General features: G+C 39.6%; 1 protein-coding gene across 3 annotated transcripts; it reads left to right on the top strand.

Moving 5' to 3' along the window:
* The first annotated feature begins 34 nt into the window (after positions 1–34).
* Positions 35–24905, top strand: CASP8AP2 (caspase 8 associated protein 2). Of its 3 annotated transcripts, none has more exons than XM_040598209.1 (10): positions 35–381; positions 2055–2130; positions 3260–3340; positions 5210–5310; positions 6852–6926; positions 8121–8236; positions 10732–13238; positions 15690–18636; positions 20482–20581; positions 21897–24905. In XM_040598209.1, the coding sequence occupies exons 2-10, from the start codon at positions 2082–2084 to the stop codon at positions 21951–21953; spliced, it is 6033 nt and encodes a 2010-aa protein (XP_040454143.1). In that variant the 5' UTR covers positions 35–381; positions 2055–2081; the 3' UTR covers positions 21954–24905. The 3 variants fall into 3 exon arrangements, with proteins under 3 accessions (XP_040454143.1, XP_040454146.1, XP_040454144.1); XM_040598210.1 differs by lacking the exon at positions 35–381 and adding an exon at positions 831–971; XM_040598212.1 differs by lacking the exon at positions 6852–6926.

The raw sequence follows: 24905 nt of genomic DNA, 5'->3' as shown, positions 1-24905 counted from the left end.
GAGGCGCAGGGGAGCCGCCCCCCGGCGGAGCGCGCTGCCGCCGCGGGGACCCGTCCGGGAGCGGGGCTGAGCCTCTCCGTCCCACGCTCTCACGGCGCTGGAAGCCCGCGCGGGCGGGGCCCCGCTCCCCAGGGAAGCTGGCTGGCGCTGCTGCGGCAGGACTTGCCTGTAGCAGGCCCAGGCTGAGGGCCACCAGCCGCGGCGCTTGCCCTTAAGCCCTTTAAATCCAGGTCATGGTCCTGACCGAGTAGGAGGGCGGGTGGTGATTAACCCAAACCGGTGGTTCGGGCTCGGGAGGAAGAACGCCGGCATTACGTCCAGCACCCCCACGTCAGGCTCGCTGGCCACCGGCGGCTTATAACGCCCGAGTGCGGCTCCGAGGTACTAGCGGTGTTTGCGGAGGGGTTTGATAGCGGGCTCGCTGAGAGCAGAAACCGGACTTAAACCTGGGGCCTCCCGGGGGAGCCGCCGGAGCTGCCTCACGCCCACCCCACCGCAGCCGCGGGGCACGGCCCCCCCGCGCCCAACCGGCACCGGGTGCGCGGGCGCGTCGCTCCGGCGGCTGCACCGCCCGGCGCGGCCCAGGGAGCCTCCCGCGACCCCTCCTCTCCCCTTTCCACCCGTCTCAGCCTTTGTAGGAGGCTCCGGCGGCCACCCCCGGGCCGAAGCCCCCCAGCTGCCTGCCCGCCCGCCCGCCGGGGGCCGCGCGGCTTCCCGCGCGCGGGGCTGGGGCGGGGCGGGGCGAGGCGGGGCGCGGCCGCCGGGCTTCCCTCGCTTTGGCGCCAACTGCTTCGGGCCGGGGGCGGGTTTCGCTGACATCGCGGCCGGGGACGTCCCGTGCGTCTGCGGCCGTTGGCTGCCGCGGCCGGGAGCCCCGCCCCCTCGGCGCCCGGCCTGCGGGACCAGCGGCGACGGCGACCTGCGGGGTGTCGCGGGCCGGGGGCGGCGGGCCGCGGCGCGGCGGTTAACCGGTGAGTAAAGCCCGCGGCGGCCTGCTTGGCGGCGCCTTCCTCTCCTCTCCCCTCCCGTCTCTTCCTGTCCTCTGCCGGCGCGGGGCGAGGCGGCGCCGAGCGCGGGTGCCGCTCCCCTCCCCCCCACTCCTGTGCGGATCCCGCCGCCCGGTTCGGCCTGGCCCGGTCCGGGCTCCCACGGGCCCCAGCCCCGGCGCAGCCTGCTCGCCCCGGCCCGCCGGCGATGGCGGGGCTGCGGGTGCCACCCGTGCGGCAGCCGCTGGGGCCGCGCTCCCGGGCCGCGGCGGGCGGCTCTCCCGCGCTGACCCCCGCGAGGCCTTGGGTGCTTCCGCCGCGGCAGCACCGGGGCGGGCGGGCGGGGACCCTTCCCGGCCGCGCAGGGCGGGTGAGGCCTGGGGAGCGGGGCAAGGCCGCCGCCTCCCAGCTGCCTGGCGGCTGCTCCGTGCCTCCGCCAGCCCCGGCACCCCCGCGGGACTCCCGGGCTCGCCTTCCCTGCCCAGCCGGTGCTGTGGCGGTGCAGGCAGCAGCTCTGGCGTCAGGGCTGCTCGGGTGTCCGTGCCGCACGCGGCTGTGCGCCCGGGGTCGTTCTGCAGCGGGTGCTGTGGCGGACGCGCTGCGTCCCGTGGCCGAGCATCAGCGTCACGGTCCCTCTTGCCTGCTGGCGCTCGTTGGTTTGGCTGCTGGTGTCAGAGAGGGGAAACTTGCTCTTAAATAGTCAGCAGAGAAGTCGGGTTATTTTAACTGGTTAAGGTGCGCCTTCAGATAACCTATTCATAGCATGCACTGCTTGTTTTCATACCAATTTTTTTTCATAAGATCTTGATTTGACACATACAAATTAAAAGATACAGCTGAAGATCTTCAGAATGCTTGTTTATGAGACGGTTTTTTACTCCCCTTGATGGGGCTCTACTTTTGTTATCTTGAGGTAAGTTTTCTCGTTTTGGTGTTGGATTTTGTTGAAGAGCAAGGGATGCAGGTAGCTCAGGTATAATTGACTTATTTCAAGATGCTTCTGGTTTATGATGTTGTTCTGAAATTATCAATTAATGTGTTGTCTTTCCTCTGATATCTTACTCACAGATGGGGAAACCATAGGGAGTTTATATCATGGCAACAGATGAGGATGAACTGGGACTGTTTGATATCCGCTACAGTGGTAAGATGTGTTAGATTACTTTGTTTTGTAGTCAAGTAACACAAGCAGTCTTCTGAAAACAAATAGATAAAAAAATAACTTGGAAAACAAAACAGAAATAATTTAGATTGGGAAAAATTCTTGCGAGCTTCAACTCTAAACATCAGTGGCCCAGTATCGTAAGCCTTATCCAATTAGTAAGTTTAGATTTTAAACCATAACTCTGTACTTTGGATTTCTAGTACATTTTGAGGGGGTTCCTGGAACTGGTCTCTCCCCTGTGGTTTATGGTATACAAGTTAACCTTTGCTGCATCTTAATGAAGCGTGTGTTTGGGTGGTTAGGAGGGTTGTTCCTTTGTTTGCTGTTTGTAAGAGCAAATGCGCTATCATCTGGTATAGTACCAGCAATCAGGGTACACAAACTTTATTTCCAGCTCCACAGTTGATTCGTCTGACATATGTTTGTGAGATTCCCAGCCTGAGAAGGACTGTGGATATTGATTATTCTTTTTTTAATAGTAATAATATTTGTTGCAGAACTGGAGTAATACACGTATTGGGGATGAGAGTGATAAGAGGCATTGGAAAAAGATGTGAAGAGAGCTGCAGATTTTGATTAAAATACTTTTACAGTACCAGTTAGCCTTGGGAATAGATGGCAGTACTAAAGCAAACTCTTTGAGTTATGATACAGACTTCTACACTACTTTGTTTAGCCTGAAATGTTTCTTTTCACAGTAGGGATTTTATCATACTAATTCTTTTATTTTTGTTTCTGAGTTGTCTGACTTTTGTATTCAATGTATTCTAGGAAACAGTTTCAAATTCACATCAAATTGACTTGGCGTATAATTTTACAATTTATTTGTACTTAATGCCATAAAACTTGCTTCATATGGCACAGTTCTTGTAGTGTTCAGAAACTGATCTTACAAGACTGTCTTTTCTCCATGATGGCTGAAGATCTTTTCTCCACAATAGCAGTAGCTTGCTGAGTAAAATTCCCTTGTCTTTTACTAGCCTGTGCTACTACTTTTACTACTCTTTACTGGTCTACGATCACAAATGCACTTATTTTATGGGAAAGTTAGAGGTTGGAGTTTACCAAATGTTTACTTTGGCTTCTTTTTTTGTTTTGTTTTGTTTAGCTGAAGCTTCCCCCTTCAGGGAAGGTGATGAGAGCTCAGTGGATATTTATGATGGCTTGGACAATGGTTTGACAGTTCCTGGTAGGTTGATTGTATCTTGCTGCTGCTTGACTTGGAGCATTATGTACTCTCTGTGTTTCTTAGGCTGGTTTTAAGTAAAAAAACAGTTAGCTTTATATTTAGCTGGTGTAACATACGGCTCTGAGCTACTTCTTTAAACTTAAGACATGTATGTTACACTCCTGTGTAAATACAGCAACTTCCTAAATCTTTTAGCTGAGTGATAGGAGTTTTCATGTGATTGATATTGGTTATTTTAAGAGACTTTGGCATATAAAGAGGTGCAGAGCAATCTTATCTATTCTATCTGTGCCTTGACATGGGACATTTTACCTTGAAAAAGGCACCTTTATTTTGTGGGTTTTAAATAGCTTCAGGACCAGAACCTACAGTCACTGGTCACTAAATCCCCAGTGAGAGCTCCAAAGCATAATTTGTGTGATACAGTGCATTCAGTAATCCTTTTAATCTTTTGTTACTTTCTCAGTAATTTCACATCCCAATGTAAATTAATTTCCTCTTTTAACTTTGAAGATAAGAAAGAAATGGACCCCGCACCTTTTTGTTTATTATTTTTTAGGAGTCTTAGTGTACCGTTTAATGAAATGCTGTTTCTGGTATTTACACAAGTGTGTCTCTAGTGACTTGACTACTGCAAGGCCATTGAATTTTTATTGAAGGGCTATATGATATTCTACAGACATAAAGCATCTATAACTCTCTTGTTTTCCATTTTGTATTTGTTACAGCATATAAGAGTATTCTCTAAATCCGTGTTTCATATACTGAGATGCATTGTCTAGTACACGTAAAAGATGTAAGGAGGAATAAGAGTGCAATGCAAGCGTTTTATATAGTCTAGTTCTGGGATATCTTGGTTTTAAATTTTAAAACAGAATTGGTGAGAATTTTGCTCTATACAGATAAATGTTATTTGCATGTCATCTTGCATTGTGTTAATAATATTCTATGTATTATAGTATTGTCCAAGGGATTAAGTGCAGCTTTGGTAGCTAACTTCATTTATTCATCTGGAAATGGATCTATATTTCAGAGGTGTCATAAGTCAGGTCCTGTCAGCAATGCGTATTTGGTGAACAGAGAACACAGGTTGATCTGAAGGAAAAGCACCATTACCTGAATGATTGGGGTGTTTGGGTGTTGGGTTGGTTTTTGTTTTGTGGGTTTTTTCTTTCATTTCTTTTGAAGTAGAGCTGGGGAGTTTACATTTGTGAGGGGATATAAACCAGCAAAAAAACACTTATTCAACACAAGAAGCATGGTATTCAACCCTATACCAACTCGACAGCATAACTTCATTTGATTCGGATCAACTGGTCAGTGTATGTGAATGTGTAGGAGGTTGTTAGCATCTGAGTATTCTTTTTCTCAGTAATTTTTTTTTCTGTAACTGCAAATGTTTCTAGCGTGGGGTCTGGCCAAAAGCTGTATGAATTGTAGGATGCTTGTATTTATTCTGCCTTTCTGCTATCTATTGGCTCTGGAATTGCAGAACCTCAGATCACTGCTAAGGTGTAGTCCTTCTTGCTTTGTAAATTGGGTAGATTTACTGTGAGTTAGCTCTCCTTTGACTTAAAACTACTTATTAGAAGTCACAGAATGCAGCCATCTTTGTTGTTGGATGTCCTGTATATCTCTTAATTTTTCTAATGCCGTGTTTTCAGCTGAACTTTGCTTTTCATCGTTACCTTTTATGTCGGTGTAAATTGGATCAAATATTTCCAATAAAACTAACATAAATGTTGAAAGAGATGTTGAAATTCAGCAAAGAAATTTCTCCAGATGAGGTCCTGTGTTTTCCTCAGTGACACAATGCATCCTGGCTAGAAAAGTACTGTTTTCTTGACGTAATTGATTTTCTTTCTACAGACAACTCTGCTCCAAATTCTACACCAGCTGGAAACAGCTTAAATTTATTTGATGAGATATTAATTGAAGAAGGGACTGCTAAGGAAGCATCCTACAATGAGGTATGTGTTAACGTGACAAAAATAATTCTGGTGTTCTGGAGGTTTTTTATTCCAAATTTTCTGGTGCAAAGTGCAAAAAATGTTGTCAGTATGCTTACATTATTGGGAAAATAGGGAAACTTTTTAAGTAAGTAAACCCAAGAGTGTGCTAATTAACTGTTATGTCAACAAGTTTATCATAATAAGTGAATCTCTCACTCTGTGACATGGTCTGTTCTCATTTAATGCCCTTTGCATGTGGTTCGTGTGTCAGATACATTATGGGAAAATGTACTGTAATGTCTTTCTAGTTAAATATCTGTTCTGATGTCTGATACAAAGCTAGTCTTGACATTTCTCCCTGTCGCGACGGAGGGAAGACACGGTCACTCAATATGAGTGATCAGCAGACTTCGTTTATTGTACCTTACAGTCACCTTTTATGCCTTGTTATAATTAGCTCATACAATTACAAAAGTTAAGCTCATTATTGGTTAGTTGCCTAAATACCAAGCTCGCCCCTAGTTTCTCTTCTGTAGTTATCTGTTCCCACCTGCAACATTCTTTTCCCACCGCAATCTTCCTGTTATTGTGTAACAAGAACAGCCAAGGATAGTGTATTTTTGCTTTACTTCAGATAAGCTGAGAGCGATGTGCATTTTTGTCCAGCCAGCTGGACTATGTCTATGTGAACTTTTTCACCTAGCCAGTTATCCACATCTCCCAACAAATTTTACCACACTAAAGCAGATGGGTCATGGATTAATCTTACATGTCATTAAATTTTGTCCTTGAGACTGAAGACAACCATGCAGTAGGTAACTGCTAGCAAATTAGCAGAACACTTAACTCATGTAGCATCACCTGTCCTGGTCCATAAGACACGTCTTAACTAACCTTGGAGTAAAAGGGACAGACATCCATAGGTATAATGCACTATAGAAGAAGCATGAGCAAAACCTCCAGGAGTCTACAAAGTGATGAAAATGTCACTCTGAAAGCAGTCGACTGTTAAATATGACAATAGGGAAGTTGTCCATTCTTCTGTGAAAGTTTTGTTCCTATCTGCTTTTAAAGAAGGGCTCATGCCAAATGTGTATGTATTAATTTTGTGATCTCAACAAGAGCATGTCCTTTGCAGCCTATTTTTGCAGTCCAGTTTTGCACTGTACAGTCCAGTAGTAACTTTGTGTTGTGTTTTTGTTTATCTCTTTTGCATTATCTAAAATCTGACAAGTTCCCATCTGTAGGGCTCTGAGAACTCCTGCTCCTTGGTAATTGTCTTGAATTTCACAATAATATGATTTCCTGTTAGCCTGTAGTCTGTTGGGCAAGCACATACATATTTCCTCTTATCTGGGTGTTTGTGATGTTTTAGAGACTTGTGTACCTGTTGGAGCATATTGAGGCTTTTTGTTTTAACGTGGCTTTAATATGTTACTTTTGGAAGAAAAGCAGAGATTTTTAATACACATAAGTGTGTTAACTAACTATAAATCCAGAGGAGTAACTTTTCTGTGTAATTAAATCCGCTTCTGTGCTGTGAATTCTCTCCTTGGCAGTTGCAGGCAGAATATGGAAAATGTCAGCAGCAAATTAAAGAGTTGATGAAGAAATTTAAGGAAATACAGGCACAGGTACTGTATTTCAAAGGGCAACATTATCAAGATTTATGTAAAGCAAACTTTTTTTTTGCTATTGCTTTAAGAGAGTTAATTTCATGTGCTTTCCAGAATTGATCCATCACATGGATGGTTTGTGAAGCATCTCTGTAGGAGGTTCTGCCTAGGACAGTTGGTAGGATAGCCTACTGATGAATTTACTCACTGATCTTGCTAGTTTCATTATGTTGTGTGCGGTAAGACTTTAGTTGCTTAAGCTATTTTCTATCTCCTTAATTAGAAAAATAAGCACGTCAAATGAGTAGTTATCAGAAAGGTATCCAGTTCTCTTGCTTTTTAAAAAAATAGGCCTTTACCACACTAGGAAGAAGGTTGCAGCTGTACTGGAGCTGCCATTAGAACTGGAAGATGTCTGCATTGCTTTGAGCACAGTGCTGTTTTGATGAGGCTGAACTGCTCTTCTACTTCAGCTAGTACCCCCATGCTGTGCCATTCTATATAGTTAGATTATTTTACAATTCTGCAACATGCTTTACTGTGTATTACAGATAAGTCCCAAAGGTTCTATGCTTTGCAGTGGTAAGCAGCTTCTGCCCTGTGACACATCTATAGTTTTCTGCACAACTAGTCTGCCTTTCTGAGCAGGCTTTGCTGAGGATAATTATTAAGAGAAGGGGCTATCTCTAGGACTGACAGAGCATTCTGGAACATCTCTAGAAATGCTGGAATGATAGCGCACCCAAAGTTTGGTTTAATACCTTGAAAGAAACACAATTACCCTTTTTCTCTGAAAGTGCTTAAAAGCTACATCTCTCATTTGATACAGTGACCAGGAAAGGAATAAATTGAGTAAAAGAATGAAGCAAAGGGGCAGACTATAATTTTTTTAGCATCTTTTGGTTTTAATAAATTGAATGCTTGAAACATCTTAAATAGTTACTAGGAACAGAAACAGGAACATAAATGCGATTGATGTTTAAAAAAAAAAAAATTCCTTTAGAACTCAGTAACTCTGACTTCTCCAAAACAGTTTCTGTATGTTCTACTGTCAGTTTGCGTGTGACGGGACTTTTTCTAATGGTTGTCTTGCACTGTTTTACATTATGTGTTTGGATACCCAAGCTAATTCTTTTCTTTTTTTTTTTTTTTTTTTTTTTTTCTTCTCCTCTCTCTCCCCCTCTCTTTTTTTGGTATATATGTTTAAAATAGAATGTCATTCTGCAGAATGAAAACCAAGCTCTGAAAAAGAATATTTCAGCACTTATCAAAACAGCAAGAGTGGAAATTAACCGTAAGGATGAAGAAATCAGTAATCTCCATCAAAGGTACAACTACTCAGTGGAACTGAAAGCATGCTTTTTGTCTGATCATGTTTGTATACTTGTAAGAAACTTTTGTGGTGTTTTACTTAAACTAATGGTTTTCTTCATTACTTAGTAAATAATTGTTTGTGTGGGTTTAAGTACTGGTAAAATCAGAAAATAGGTAAGTGTCTCTTCTTGATGAGGTCTTTGGTTTCTAATTAACAAAATGAGGAGGAATCCAAAGGGTGACCATTGCCACCATTCCTGGTGGGTTACCTAACCATTTTCCACGTTTCAAAGCAGATGCTATCTTACATAGTTCAACTTCAGAACTGGTCTGTTATGGCCTCAACCATGAATTCCTTGGAACTTCAGACAACAAATGAAAATAATGAAGAGACTATGTAATGTTTTCATGGCAAGATATGAAAGCCCTGTCTCCCATGGTGGGAAGTAGCAGCTAGAGAATTCTTGGCAATTTCTGTGTATTACTAATCTTATGGCAAGGAGTTACAAATATTAAAGTATGGATACGAGAGTAGCTGAGTCTAAGGTTTCTGAACCACTTGAAACCAGAGCACGGTTCCAGAATTGAGAACCCCTAGCTTATCACAGGGTTACCTGCTTGTCACTTGTGTGACATCGGCCACATTAGTTTGTGTTTCAGTTTGACAATTTGATGTTTTCTGGCTCCAAAGGTGTTATAAAGAAAGGTCATTTGATGTTACTGTGCTAGGGGCTATATGCATAATAACTGTGATTTATTTTTTTTCCTAAATACAGAAAATTACCAGGTATGATCTGATGGAGGTTAAGAGGTTTTAACCTGTAATTCTTACAGTTGATTGGCTTTGGTACGACAGCTATCATTTTCACACCTTTGACTGTGGTATTCTGGGTTTTAAATCACGTTGTTTGAAAAATATTTTTGTTGTTTTGAATACTTGACCTCATTAAAGAGTTTACAAACTCTGTTGCAATGCCTTCTGATGATGATTAAAAATTTATGTATAAGGTATTTGATCTAGGCATTTTGGGGGCATACATCATGGAAAATTGTGGGGAAAGTGGCACTTTGAGGTATTAGAAGCATGCCTTGTCTGCTGCGTGGTCTGTAGTAAATTAGCTCATCTTAGGCAATCTACCTATCTGTAAAGACTACTTCAAAGATAATATCTTTAAGGGGACTTGTTAGTGCTTATCTCAAAAAAAAAAAAAAAAATCAAAACCAAAACAAACCCCTCACTTGAATACAATTACATTTATCACGTATGTAGCACAGATCGAATAGCCAGCCTAAAGCGTGGCAAAAACTTTGTGGTATAGTTCAAAATTAAACAGAAATACAGGAAAGGGTTTTTGATTACAGCAGCTGCAGCTTCGTTTTAGTTCAACATTCACATAGGTGTCACATTTTTGGAGTAGAGCCAGTTGTATAAGCTGATCATTACATATTTACATTTACTGTATTGGCCCATAGGAAGTGTTTGATTTTATAAAGCAAAACTAACCCCATTTTGTATTGGAGATAAATAGAGATTTGTTTTACATGTGAACTGACTCCTTGCAACTGGACACTGAATCAACATAGAATTTTAGGCTAAAACCAAGTATCTGTGTGTAGCAGCCCCTTCATCTTTGGCTCTAAAAAGAACCATACATTTGGTGGTTTGCTGCCATCATTTGCTGGTATGACTCTTACTTTTGTTGCCCTCTGCATGGATTAGACACAATCATTCTTTTTAGATAATGGAGAGTATTTAAGAAGGTTGCAATTGTCTTTAATCATGTCATTTTAATGAGATGTTTTGTTAAATATGGCAGAAAAGTGGGTTGTTGTGGTTTTTTGTTCGGGTTTTTTTCTGGTGAGGTAACTGTTGAGTTCTGTCAGTAATGAGTAAGTTCGGGCCATACAGGCTACATGTGTCCCTTTAAATTTTTTTTTTCCTTTTTATTATGACCTTGCAGCTGTAGCACGTGGCCTTGGTGAGGCTTGATTATTGTAATTTACTACTTGTTTTCTGTAGCTTGCAGCAAGTTCCAAACATGGTAGTTTATTTGCTTATTGTATAGAGTAAGCACAGTCACATTTTACCTATTCTTTTGGCTGCTGTTTTACCAAGTAGTAAAGTGTTGAATTGCTTTGTGTTTTTATTTTTAAAAATCACTAATGCTGTAAAGAATAACCTTTTTTTTTTTCTGGGGCAAGATTTTTATTACTGGACAATGAAATACTCATCAGAATTACTGAAATTGTTAGAACCAGTACAGATTTTTTCCACAGATCTTGCTTTTTCTTTAGATGAATTTCATTTCAAAAGCATGGATACAGATTATGTTCTTTTGCTCTGTGCTAATGGAAATTATTAAACTTCTCTTTTTATCCCACTTTTTTTTCAACATGAAGCTGAAAGAAAGCATGAAAAATTTTGAGATCTGTGGATTCATTGCAATTTGACTTTAGTTATGTTTAAGTAAATGCAAAACTAACGTAACTTTTTTCTTTTTATAAACAGGCTATCAGAATTTCCCAGTCATCGAAGTAGTTTCACCAGATACCTTCCAGGATCAACTAATGGAAGGTGCTCTGAGATGTGTAAAACAAAAGATTCCAAATTCAGACCTCCTGATTCAGGTGACAGTGTAAAGATGGAGCACAGAATGAAAAATGACTGTTCAAAAGATACATACCACAGTTACTCATCTCATAATACAGACAGCGGGAAGTCTAGCTCTGAAAAAAGAAACACTCCGTATTTGCTGAGATACCCTCCCGAAGAGCTCTGCATTGACAGTACTCATACCTGTCTGCCAAACTATGACCATAGTTCCAACAAGGATAACAGAAAGGAAAGAAAAGAAATTAAAAGTAATGAACAGTACAGTAGGGGAAATGGCAACAAATACAAAAGAGAAGTACATCAGAGCACTGGAAACAACGGTGACAGTGAAGAAGGAAACTCAGATCCTCAGCAAAAGCTGAAAACTCTTTCAGAGAAAGCTAGTAAAAATGACTTGCAACAAAAAAGTCAGAGCTTAAAACTCAAACGCAGTCCAAGTGTAGAAAGAAGAGTAGAAAGAGGTGTTTCTTCCAGGGAAAAACAAACTACTGGTAAAGACAGATTTCAAACAAGAGGTGAATTGTTTGCTGATGAGAGATCGCAAAATGTATTAAAAAAAGACATTAAAACATATGATAAAGATGAAAAAAATGCTGGCCAAAAAAATAAACCAAATGAAAAGCTACAAGAGCAACCAAGGAGATCTGGTAGAGGGAGTAGTCCACACTCAAAGAATGAACATTCAAAGAGTCTTCATGAATCACGTAAGTGTCGCATGGAAGAGTCTAGAAAAGGAAAAGACACTGACTGCAGGAGAGACAGGGGAGCAAATGATTATACTTCTCGAGACGGAAGGACTTCACCTTCTAGTTCCAAAAGCAGAGAGCATAAATATGCACGCTTGAAGGAAAATAGTAGTAGATACGAATGGGAAACAGCACATTCCAAATCAGAAAGACACAGAACTGAAGAAAAAAGGAAAAGAGAAAGAGAGAATCAGGATGAGAATAAACATTTTAGAAATGAAAGAAAAGTTGCAAAAGAATTTTTTCACCAATCTGCAAAAGAATCCAAGAAAGGTACAGATGTTACAAAAAGTGAGAGAAACAAGTCCTATAAGCTAGAAGCAACATCCAGAGTAGCAGACAGTTTTAAAGACCATAAAGTTCCCAAAACTAAAGATGATCACACTGGGACAAAAAGCAAAGACTTAAAACTTAGCTTTATGGAAAAGCTAAATTTAACTCTTTCTCCTGCTAAGAAGCAGTGTCTCTCTCCAACAGATAGACTTAAAACATCTTCCCCAAAGGCCGCTGATGAGGGGACTGCAGAGCTCACGCTGCAGGCAGAACTGTTAGATTTTGCCCACCCTGTTAACTGTGGTCCCACAGAGCCATCTGATTTAACTCTACAAGTTCTGGACAGTGCAGCTCAAAGTGACGGGGCACCAGCACCGCCAGTTCCTGTTAATTCTGAAGATGAAGCAGTGGAAGTTGCAGCAGCAGATCCAGCACAATCTGAAGCATTGTCAGCAGTGGCAGTGGATGAACTGAGCTCGGAAATCTTACCAGAAGCACAAGTGGGTCAGGTACAGCCCCAGGCCTTGCCAGGAGCAGCAGAGTTACCTGTTCCTGATGAGATGCAGGCTGAAACATCAGAAGCAGCAGAGGCTTGTGATGTGGTTGAATCGGAAGCCCCAGCTACAGCAGCGGCAGTGTCAGATCTGAATCACCCTGAATCTTTGCCCCTGGAGGTGGCAGGGAGCGTGGCAGAGTGTGAAAACTTGCCTGTGATGGTGGGTGTGATGCAGGATGATAATGTACCAGCAGCAGCACAGTCTGAACCTGTCAGTGAAAGTATGGGAGCCCTTCCAGAGTCAGCAGCAGAGAAGAAAGAAGATAAAATACAGCTAGCTGCTAACATAGAAAGCTCAGCAGACCAATGTGGCTCTCAAAACCTTGTCTTGGATGACTCTGAAGCCAAAAATTCTGGTGACCTGGAGTGCTGTGATATCACAGATGATACCAGCGAAACAAAACCAGACTCTTTAATGGAAGTAGTGAAGGATGATGATCCTTTGGCTGCAGAAAATGTTGAGTGTCCCACTGAGGGAGAGGGTATCTGTGAAATTAATACGGGTACATCTCAGTCACATGACAGAACTATGTTAACTGAGAAGGATGAAACATTAGTTGACCAGAATGCTTGTGGTCTGGAGCCAGACTTAACTGAAATCCGTACTGCAGCATCTTCTCTTAGCGGTGAGATGTACCCTAGAACTAAAGACAGAGAAACGAACCCGTTTCCTGTTGATGATGACAGCTCAATACTAAGCATTGATCTCAATCACTTGAGGTATATTCCGAAGGCCATCAGCCCACTGAACAGTCCGATGCGCCCTTTGGCTAAAGCACTTAAGATGGAAAGTCCCTGCAAAGGTCTTGTGAAGAGTTATAACAAAGGTATTTGTACACGTGTATTCTAATTTCTTTTCTGCATAAAGGCTTAAAAGATCCATTCATGGAAAGCAGAAATGACTTTTTTTAACTGCTTTCGCAAAAATACAAATTGTTTCTTCTTAAGCTGTTTAAGTCTCAGTGGTCCTTTGTGTTGGAACCATTTGACAGTACAGCCAACACTGTAGCCAGTTGACCATTTACTGCTATAAAAATTGGAGTTTCTCACTACTGCCAGATAAGTCGTTGAAATAAGAGTTATGTACTAACTTCTAAAAAGGAAATCCATGTAGGTTTCTTGATTGCATTTAGTTCTGAGTAGTTCACATTAGGTTTTTCTCTGAAATTGTAGGGGCAAAAGTTCCTTAGGATCATATTGTATTTATTTGTGAGAAAGCTGGAGAGAGTATCTAAGAGTTAATTTCTAGGAATGTCAGCTAAGAGGTAGCTTTGCTCTCCATCTGGATTAATTTCACTGTGAATTCATATATATACTTAATAATTGTAAATCAGCGGGGAGAATAGTAGAACAAATAGAACATTAGGATTTATCATTGATGAAGTAAGAGACTAATAAGTCCTCAATAAGGTATCAAGGAGATAACATACGATGATAGTACTCACAGGAAGAGAAAATAGGTGACCCAAAGTTCAGATCTTTTCCTTGTGTGAATTTAAATCTTTCTGTAATATACTGCTGCAAGTCATCAAAAGCTTTCTTGGAACTTTGGATTTCCTACTACAAGAAGAATTATAGAGTTGCATTTAAATACTTTTTCTTACGTTTTGGAGCATAATCCTATCTTCTTGCAAATCTTAGTGTGGTTTGCTCAGGAATTGTGTCTCTTGTGCTTGAGACAGCTATTGTTTTAACTGTGAATTCCTATAGCAGTTTACATTCTTTTGAATATGTGGGGGAACACAGGAGCTTTGGGATCAGAGTAGATGAACATTAAATAAAAGTATTTTTATGATTTTGTAGTGTTTCCCCAAATTACTTATTAGAGGAATCCATCCAGCAGCGATTTTCAGCTCTGAAGTTAGATGCTTAGTTGTCTTGGTGATGTGACTAACAATACATCAAATGTTCTGCATCTGTTAAATTGGCAGAAGGCAATGGTTTCTCTTGGTCTTTGACTTCAGTACTCGCCTTTTTACTGTTCTGTAGGACAGGGGTACATACATTAATACTGTATTTTGACCACTTTCATTTTATAGTTTGGTTTGTCAAAATATTGATTTGTTTGAGTAGGTTATTGATCCTTGTAAAACTGAAATGGAGCGGTGGCAGAGTATGTTTTTGCTCCTGCAGAATCTGTAAAGTAAACTTTTTAAAATGTTGCTTTAAAGTTTTAATTGCAAGTTCATTTTTTTTATGGAGATCAATTTAAATATGATCTTTTATGAAATTAAATGTTTGTTAGAGGTCAATAAGTAGTCTAATTATGTGCAATTGAACATAAGAGTGTTTTATTAACTAGAGTGCCCAGCAAGCCTAAAATTAACTGCAAATCTTATTAATTGATACATATACACTTCAGTGGAATTTTTATACAATGGAAATGAGTTTGCCTTTTCATCTTTTGTAGCATGCTGCTTTGTAGCTAACCGTAATTGCTTATTTTTCTTAACAAAATAGCATTTGGTTTGAAATTAAAATAATGATTGAATACATATTTGATGATATCTCAAAAATATAAAAGATTTAATAAACATCTGTGAGGCAGAGTAAGGCATGCTACAATTGGCAGAACTTTAGCTTTTCCTCTCACGTACCTCATTTCTGTCATTCCGGAACCTGAACTGGAGACTTTGTCCAAAATTTCTGAGAGAAAAGCTTTTTATGCGGTTGTGCTTAGCTACAGTAATGGTAATCTTAAATGCACATAAAACTGAAATAGGAGATTTATCATGTGTGTGCTGCCTAGTACTTGTTTGTTTAGCAAGTCAGTTTATTGAAAGACTCAAAAGAGCCTTTATTTCAGCCCTGACATTAATAGATCATTAATAGGGCATTTGTTCTTCTCATTTTGTTTCGTTAAAAGATAAGCCACTTACTGTATGTAGATGTTAGTCTATAATAATGTTGAAGTTAAATTTTAGATTGTGCAGTGTTCAGAAAACTTGTTAAAATAAATGGAAAGAAGTCCAAAGCTGATGGAAACTGCTAGATTTTTTTCTGTTTTCATTGGATGTATTTCTGAGAGAGATCACATGATTTTAGTGAAACTTTGAGGTCTTACTTGCCCTTCAAGGCTCAGAAAAATCCTTTAAACTAGCAGCTGCTGAAGGAAACCACCCAAACTTGTTATAGCTCAGACTTTCCAAGTTGTCGTTGGCAGTTTCAAACGGTTCTGAATGGTCACTTTAGAGAAAAGAATCTTCCAGGTTTTTCTGAAAATGTCTGTTTATAATTGCATTCTTCATGGTGATTGGCAAATTGTTTTCTTTTCATAGATGTAATTCCTGAAAGTACAGTCGTCGTCTGTCCATCAAAGAATTTGTCAAAGGAGTTAAACAAAGAAAATCAGAAGCCAGTTAGCATGTCTGATGAACACTTGGAGATGGAGTCCCAGCTGAGTATCTCTTCAGATGAAATAGAAGAAGGAGAAATCATAAGCAGTGATGAAGAAAAATCTAAACTAGAAAGAGGCTCTGAAAATACAAAGAAGTCAAGACCAAAAGCTTCTCCCGAGGCACGAAATTTGACCAGCAGTCCGCAGAATCAAAAGAGCAAAACTGTGTGTTGCAATGAAGATTATGGAAAATTTATTTCTGTGAAAGTAAGTACAAAGAAGAACGGAGAGAGGCATAAAAATCAGACTTTCAGATCTTCGAAGGATATGAAGAAAAATAAAACAGTGAGCATTGCTTCTCTTGAAAAAATAGTTCATGTTATTGTTGAACCTTCAAATGTACAAGAAGTCATGCAGATGCTAAGAGCTGTACGAAAACAGATGAGGAAAAATTACATGAAGTTCAAGGTACACTTCCCAGTTCAACGTTTTCACAGAATTATAGAATCTGGTATCATAAATTTTACATCATTAATAAAATACTTGAACTTTTCCAAGATGTCTACATTAGGTGAGACAGTAAAATTGAATATCTGTGATATTATAGAGTCCAAACTTAAGCAAGTTAAAAAGAATGCAATAGTGGACCGTCTTTTTGAACAACAAGTATCAGATATGAAAAAACAGTTATGGAAATTTGTAGATGAACAGCTTGATTACTTATTTGAAAAGATAAGGAGAATTATAATAAAACTATGTGATGTGCAAAATGAGAGTGAGGAAGGGAAATTTGAAAAAGCAGGAAAGCAAAAACACAAGATTGGTCATAAAAATGATGTGCAAAGATCTAGAAAAAGGTCCCTGAAAGCCAGATCTCAAAAGCACGAAGAATACATCATTTCAAAGCAAATTGTGGGTTATCAGGGACCTAAGTGTCAGCACGAGAAAAGTAAAACAGATGCACCAAAACCTGCCTTTACCAAATGTCTTAACTCCATTGATAACACGAGGAATTCCCAAGCCAAAGTGCACCTCTTTAAAGAGAATAATTTGCAAGGCACTCTCACTCCATTTAAGGGTGTTAAATACGAAAAGGAAGGATTCCAACTCTCCAGAGATGCTAACAAATCTGATCTTAGTTATGAGCTTCTTACGGAACAACAAGCATCCAGTCTTACGTTCAATCTTGTAAGTGATGCTCAAATGGGCGAAATTTTCAAAAGCTTATTGCAAGGTTCTGATCTCTTAGAAAAAAATGGTGGCAATATTGACAGAAATGAGTGGGAATTCAGGACTCCAGAGAAACAGGTTTTAGACAGTTATAAATGCAGAGGTAATGCTGCTGAACTGGTGCAAGAGATTGTTCCAAAGGAGACTTGTGTGGAATCTCGACCAGTAGAGGATATTAACTGGCCTATTGTTTCACCTGTAAGAGCTCCCTCTTTAGCATCTAGGCTTCAGATGTCTGTTGATCCCGATGTACTAGATGAAAGCTGTATGTTTGAGGTTCCTACAAATGCAGCTTCATGCAAAGAAGATGAATGCAACTTACAAAAGAATAAATCATTCGTTTCTTCTATCCTTCTTGAAGATTTGGCTGTTTCCTTAACTATTCCATCACCTTTGAAATCAGATGCTCACCTCAGCTTCCTAAAACCTGAGAATAACTCTAGCTCAACTCCCGAGGGTGTTCTCAGTGCACATTACAGCGAAGATGCACTACTTGAAGAGGAGGATGCCACTGAACAAGACATTCATTTGGCTTTAGAATCTGATAACTCAAGCAGTAAATCAAGTTGTTCTTCATCATGGACAAGTCGGCCTGTTGCTCCCGGTTTTCAGTGTCGTCCCAGCCTACCAATGCAAGCAGTAATAATGGAGAAATCCAATGACCATTTTATTGTAAAGATTAGGCGTGCAGTGCCATCTATCTCAACAGCATCTGATCAGGTGGCTTTAGTGAAGGAGGCACGGGTGTCCTCAGCTAAGATTGAAAAAGAAGAAATAAGAAGTGGGGCAAAAGAAAGGGACAGTCAGATTGCCTCAGCAGCCACTGTGCAAGGAACTGTCAAACCAGATCTGGTTAAGACAGATCGGTTGCCTCATGTCAGCATCAGAAAAGAACAACATCCTGCCTTACCTCAGCCTCTAAAGGAGTCATGTAATAGTATTGGAAAGGAAGAAACTACTGGGTTGCTTGGACCCTGTAGAAAATCTTCAGACGCAGAGAACCATGACACTGAAAGCCCAGATGAAGGCTCTGAGCAATCTCAGGCACACAAATTGAAAGTATCTGAAAACATAAATGAAATGGGTGTTGGATGCAGTTTAGAGTCATATGTAGACATAACAGATGATATTGTTGGTGAAATTTCATGTTGTGCAGTGAAATCCACTGCAAATAACAGGAGCCAGGAAACTTCTGCAGGAAATTTGGAAACCAGTAATAAAAAGGAAGAACTGGAAGAGCGTGCTGGTGCATTTATAGACTTAACAGGAGCGTTTTCCAATGAGACTGCAGCAGGTGAATGTAATTTTGAAACAAAATCCACCTCAAATACTGGTGAAGGATGCCAGATAAGTGTAGATGATAAAACTAGTAAAAAAAGGAAAAAGGAGTCTGTCAGAGAGAATTCCAACTCAAAAAGGCAACGACGAGAAACTGAATCAGCAGGTGAAGGGAGTGATGCAAGTGATACGAAGTCTGAAGAGGTAAATTCAGCACCCAAGATATGTTCTAGTAAGAAGAATGAGTTGCAGCAGAACAAAGATTCTTCTCCTTCAGCGTCATCTGCATCGTCATCTGCATCGTCATCTGCATCTTCACCTAGTCTGTATGCCAAAAACATCATTAAAAAGAAAGGAGAAGTAGTAGTTTCCTGGACAAGGTAATTTCTGATTTGATCTGTTTGATTGGTTTACAGTGTTTTAAACTACATGATAGACTGAAAAGTGGGAGGAAAAGGATATTTAGCTGATGGCTGAAGTTGCTGAGTAGCTCGACATCCTGCTGTAAATAGTGGAGCAGGAGCTTCTTCCTGTCTATGCAGGATGGCTTTATGAGGCTGACGTTTTCTCTGAGTAGCACTGAGAGGTGCTGGAATCTTGTTTTATCCTTTGTCTGTAACAGTTGTTCAGAGGAATATTTAAAATTTAAATATTTAAAAAATTTAAAAAAAATTAAAAGGTGAACTGATTTAATGTAATCCTGTTAGTCTTTGGAAGAGAACAATTTTTAGTAATTTCTTAGGTAGGTTCAATCAGATTTGTCTTAAAGACAGTGGCTTCCATTATCGTCACTAATTCCATCACTTACCCCAATCTCTCAAAACAAAGGATACATTTTGCTTTTGTTTTTAATGCTGAAGTAACGACCTACTATGTTGCACTGTCTGTAATTTTTGTTTGCATGCTCCTTTCCCTCTCCAAAAATTCCAGGCAGGCTTGGTAGGGGGTGGAGGCCTTTTATGTTCCTACAAGGCCTGGAAGCATTAGTGTCTGTGTAAAGGAGAGCAGCTAAAGATGCCCTCTCTCTGTGGAGGAGATGAAAGCAAACAGTTTTCTTCTTTGGGGCCTATGCTGCTCAGTCTGCAGAAATGTACTAGTCAACAGTTTAGCCCATATATTCCAGTTAGTAGGATGTAAATGACAAATGAGGTGATTCTGTGTATTAAAAATACATGCAAAATTATTGTGGTGTATTTTTATCCTTACCATAGCTAGCAGGTTTTGCTGTTCTTGCTACAACTTGATACAATCAGTATCTTATAAAGTGGCTTCTAAAATTTTCAGGGCAGACTTTTCCGAACTACAGTTCAGATGTAAAGGAAGTTTCTAGGTAGCATGTTAAAAGAAAATGCACTCCCATGAAAAAAAGACTGTGAAAGCTAGCATGATTTTTAAATGTGCAAACCGATGAGATAGGAAGAGACTATTACAGTTTTCCTTATGAATACGACTAGTTCTTTTATTTCAGTCTTTGTCCATCTTTGAACTATGCCTAAAAAACTTGAGTTTATTCAAATAACTAGTCATTACATTTTTCTTTGAAATGGGGGAAATTAAATATAATCTATTGGAATATGGCAGGTTTCAACCAAATGTACATAGTAGCTACTGTACAACAACTGTCTATATACATTTTACGTATACCTAAATTCTTTAGTGAGACAAACAGCAAATCAATGACACACCCAAGAGTAGACTATCGGTCCTTTATTCTTGTGTGGACAGTAGATGTGCTCGGTGTTTGTTGTATTAAGCCACTTAAGAGAAGTCAAACATCTCTTTTTAATCTTTGAGTCAGTGGGCCTATGGTGAAAGCTGCTGCTTAGCTGTGCAAAATGGGGCAAGTCTGTCTAGAACCGCTGGCCCCTGTTAAATTTATGAGGGTTTTTTTCAACGGAAGTTTAAATGTCTGGTCTAGAAGCTTAAAATTCTATTTTATTACTTTGGTTTTGGGCTAACTCAATTGTAATAATCCTCATATGGATACATATTACCCTTTCTAATAGGGTAGCATGATCTCCACTACCACTTGTTTGTACTGAACCCTGTTACTCTGTGCTGGGAGAGGAGGATCCTCCATAAGTTCATTGCTGCTGTTTGAACTCAAGTTCCACAGTTTGGAAAAACTCAGAATTTTATATATGCCTGTACAATTTTCTTTGTTTGTTTGTGTGCATGTACACATATATATGTATTAATATTTTTAAAATGTGTTTTTGCTCTAGAAATGATGACCGAGAAATTTTACTGGAATGTCAGAGAAAAGGGCCGTCAAGCAAAACCTTTGGTTCCTTGGCCACCAGGCTGAACAAAAGTCCAAATCAGGTAGGTGCTATCATTCATATATTTGATAACAGCTATGTTGCTACATTTATGTTTGCAGTTGAACAGAAACCTTTGGAGATCTTCTGCAAATTTGGAAATTTTTTTCTCATGTCTTTTGGGGGGTTCTTGAAAAAAAATATCTTAGATTCTCCCAGTTATTACTTTTTTAAAATACACATGATAGGGATATTATGGTCCAGGGATTCTTCAGTACCTGTTTGATTGGTATTGAAACTGCTGTGTCCAATCATAAGCTAGGGATGACAGGATTGTTTCTATCGTTGAATCAGTACTTAAAGAGAGGCCCAAAGCCTTTGCACACTTCTAATAAATTAGAAAAGAATTAAAATTAAAGCTGGGAAAAAATACCCCAGGATTTTGTAGAAAAGACATGTCTCATGAAAATGCTTCCTTTTTTCTTTCAGTTTTTAATTAAAAAACTTCAAAAGACACAGATGTCAAGTTGATGTAGCATATTTCCAGAGGTTTGCAGATAACTTTGTACATGTCTTGAATTGCTATCTTAATCTCTATCCTGCAAATATGGAAAGGGAGAAACACCCATTTGACTAAGTTAGGAAATCCTGTGTACTCAGGATTTGGCTTTTAGGGTGTGTTGTATGATTACAGAATCTTTGCAGGGTTTAGAAGCTGTTGTGGTGGATGGTTGGGCAAGATAGTGTTATCTGTGCATTTATGCCACTCTTCCCAGTTAGGTGTTTGGTGGATGGTAGATACACTATAGCAATATGAAAATCTAACTTACTATTGAATGAGGTTGCTATGTAAGCTGTAACTATGCTCAATGAAGAGATGTTTGACTCTCATCTACAGACCAGTTTTGTAAAACCCTTAGTAGGCAGATTACTTTATGGTGAGCCATAAATACCCGAAGCAACAGTTGTACAAGAAGGTAGGAAGTATCCAATAAACTGTGGAGTACAAAAGAAGCTTTTGTCCATACATTTCAATCTTACTCACAGTTATACCTGGCGAAATTCAAGTCCAATTGACTGTGAAACCTTCAGTTTTTCCCTCCTTGTTGTAAGGAAACCTGTGTTAAACCAGTAGTTGATTTAGCTCTCTGTGAGCTGACATAGAGGCTATTTTAGATGTCAAAGGGATAGGAAGACTTCCTACATCCAGTTAACCTGTTAATGGTGCTCCTAAAATTCTCCCGCTAAAATTTATTGCAAGCCAATAAAAAATAAAACAGTGGTCTTTTTAAGAAAACTTTAGGCTGTCAGATCAGTCTGGTTTTGTAGGTACGGAAATCTGGGGCCTTAATGTTATGTCTTTTTGTGTCCTCCATTAGGTTTCAGAAAGATTCAAGCAGTTAATGAAGCTGTTCAAGAAATCCAAGTGCAAGTAAACTTACCAACAAGTTGCTTCGTGGCTATGGGGTTTAACTGTTACCAGCAACACTGGACTACAACCACTGCGTTCATGTGATGGGATTAGTGGAAGGTATCCAGTATACTGAGTTTGGTAATCTGGTGCACTGTTATTTACTTCCCTGTCCGGTTTCCTCTGAAGTGCTTTATCAGAATGACACAGAGGGGACTTCACAAACAAGCTAGCTAGGAAAGAATGGGGACATGGAAATGGAGAGGTATCATTTCAAGGGGGTAACATCTGTTGGTTAAATGTGTTCTATAAGCAAAGACAAGGGCATGCAGTCAAGTGAAAACGGTGGCTCTTGCTTAACTTTTCGGAAGTACTGCATATGGTGGTGTCAAACTAGGGTTTTAAGAAGAGTGTTTTGGAATCCAGTGGGTAGATAATCCTGGAAAATGACAGGTATGTAATCTTGGTTATCTTGAAACATATTTTAAGAAGTTAGGCATTTTCCTTTTAAAATAAGGCAGGGCAATGATAGCAACGGTTCCAAAAGCTGTTTATCTAGTGTCAGATTCTGATGGTAAGGAATAGGTGGTTCTTGCTGATTTGTTAGTCACTCATAGTGGGTTCCAAGGAGAGAATCTGAGTTCAGGGTTTGTGTTCAGCTTTAAGCACACTATCTAAGCCAATTCTTAATGACGCCAGTGTTCAACACAGATGAATGAATTTCTCTTTTAGGACGTCCATCTGTCGTCATTGACAGTGGAGAAAATCTAAGCCAGTTGTCTAGTCTAAACCCCTAACTTTTCGATTTTTGAAGTCAAATAAAGTGAGTCCCAACCTCTGTGAAAGAATGAAGCCAATCATTAATGCAGGGACCCATTTTTCAGTTTCTTTTAAATTGTGAAATGCTGTAGTGAGTGTTCATTTACAAAGAATTGTCTTGTAGTTTAAAACATTTTGCAATTCTGATGATATTTTAAAAGACAGTATTGAATTTTGAATAGTTGGAGGGTTTTTTTCCATGAAAAATACGTTGGAAATTTTTCAGGTTTTTTTTTGTTTTTCCTTTGGAAAAGGCTAGTATATTTTTCTGCTCCAAATTACATCTGGGAAAGGTACTTAGTTTAGGTCTTCAACTTAATGAACATTCTGTCTTACTAAGAAAAATAAAAATTGACAAGTGATTTTCTTTTTAAAATTAATTTAGAAACAGACCTTTACAGTTTTATAAAACGTGATTTTATACTTACTAACCAGGAGAAAAACTTTTCTGTAAAAACGGGCAGTGTCAAAAGCTTGTCAACTTGGCATGTTTTGACAGCAATTGTATCTATCTTTACAAATTGTTTAGTACATTAGAAATTCATTATGCTCTATTTTAAGGAACTCTTATAACTGCTTCCAGTTTTAGTAATACATGCTAAAAGTGTGTATGTATGTATATGTATACACACACCCCCCCTCATATATTACTTCTTTATCCCAAATTTCTGCAAAGCTTTTTCTTTTTTTTTTTTTTTCCCCCTAATAAACATACCTGGAAGTTGCACAATTTTTTGTATTATGAATTCATTGATGTTTGAGGTTTTATTCTTTTTTGAGGATCAGAACTGCTGTAGTCCTTGTTCAGTCAGAACATCTGCTGAGTTTAGTTAGACTTCGTTTAAGAATCCCACCTAAACACATTGCCTTACAATTTAGGATTAAATTGGCTTTTTTTCAGAATCCAATGACTGCTTCTTCAGTTTCAGCGTAATGGGGTTTTTTGCTGCCTCTCCAACTGATGGGACAAGCTTCTCATTCTAATAAACCATCAGATAATTTGTCAGTGATGTTGCCACGGACACCTTTGCAGTATTGTAGATGTGACCTACAGAATGGATTGTCATGCTGCCAAACAGTGCATTGTCCTCGTTTTAGACAGTGCTCTGGAAACTGTTACAAGGAATGACTTGAGTAGGTGATGATGTCAGTTCTGGCAGTCTTCCATCTTATGTGCTTGCTTCTGAAATGTTCGCTTTTGGTGACCAAGTGTCATTTTCCATGCTACGCTGGCAGTGCATAGTGATTTCAGTGGAGAATTGGTATACCTGCTTTTGCTTGTTCTTAACAAATATTTGTGACACTTGTTTACTTCTTGGAGATTTAAATGAGTCAGTTTGCAGAATAGTCAGTTTGCAGAGTAGCATTCATGTTTGTGAAAAAAACCAGACTCTACTAAGAGTACTATTTTAACCATATCCTTAGAGATGAAAATGTGCACAGTACTGAAGGCACTGAGGGAAGTAGCTTCTCTCCACTTAAGTGCTTCCTCTCTGTCTCAAAATAGCAGGCATTATTTTGTTACAAAGTTGTTTATTCTTTGTCTGTGTTTATTTACTTTCTTATCTGTACAGGTTGGGGGGGGGGGGCGGGCTTTGACTGTTTTGGTTCTGACTTGGATTCCTTTTTTTGTAAATTACGTAACTTTTTTTAATGTTCTGTCTGTTGTAAGTATCTGTACAGGTTCCTACGTGGTCATGTAAAATATTTGATGTGTGTATATATATATATATAAATCTGTACAAAAATAGAGAGAACTTTGTTTAGCCAAAGATGATTTTTTTAACTATATAAAACTCCAGGTTTATTTTGTATAAACTGAATAGTTTGCTTACTGTAAGAATAATGCAAAAAATAAAACTGTAAAATTCACACACACATGTTCTTGTTGAACAAAGGGTGGCTTGGAGTGGTTTTGTACCATTGTTTGTAATTTATTTCTCCAACAAGAATTTTTGATACATATATGCAAAATGTGCTGTATGTAAATTACAGTCTTATTTGTGAAACCTCAGGTAAATTAAAGTATTTTCTAGAACTGTTGGCTAATGGTTCGACGACCAGAAATGCTGTGAAGCAGCATTAAAATTTACTTACGTTGGTTTGTATAAATGGGTAGTTATGTTGATGTTCTGGCCAATAAACATGGAAGTAATCA

This window comes from Falco naumanni, chromosome 6 (genome assembly GCF_017639655.2).
Source record: "Falco naumanni isolate bFalNau1 chromosome 6, bFalNau1.pat, whole genome shotgun sequence".
NCBI classification, from domain to species: domain Eukaryota; kingdom Metazoa; phylum Chordata; class Aves; order Falconiformes; family Falconidae; genus Falco; species Falco naumanni.
This window is presented reverse-complemented; position numbering and strand designations above follow the sequence as displayed.

Excerpts from the sequence above, each read along its gene's own strand:
- CASP8AP2 (XM_040598209.1), top strand. The coding sequence starts at position 2,082 with ATGGCAACAGATGAGGATGAACTGGGACTGTTTGATATCCGCTACAGT. Across the intron at positions 3,341-5,209 it reads CAATGGTTTGACAGTTCCTG|ACAACTCTGCTCCAAATTCT; the intron begins GTAGGTTGATTG and ends TTCTTTCTACAG. Across the intron at positions 5,311-6,851 it reads AGGAAGCATCCTACAATGAG|TTGCAGGCAGAATATGGAAA; the intron begins GTATGTGTTAAC and ends TCTCCTTGGCAG.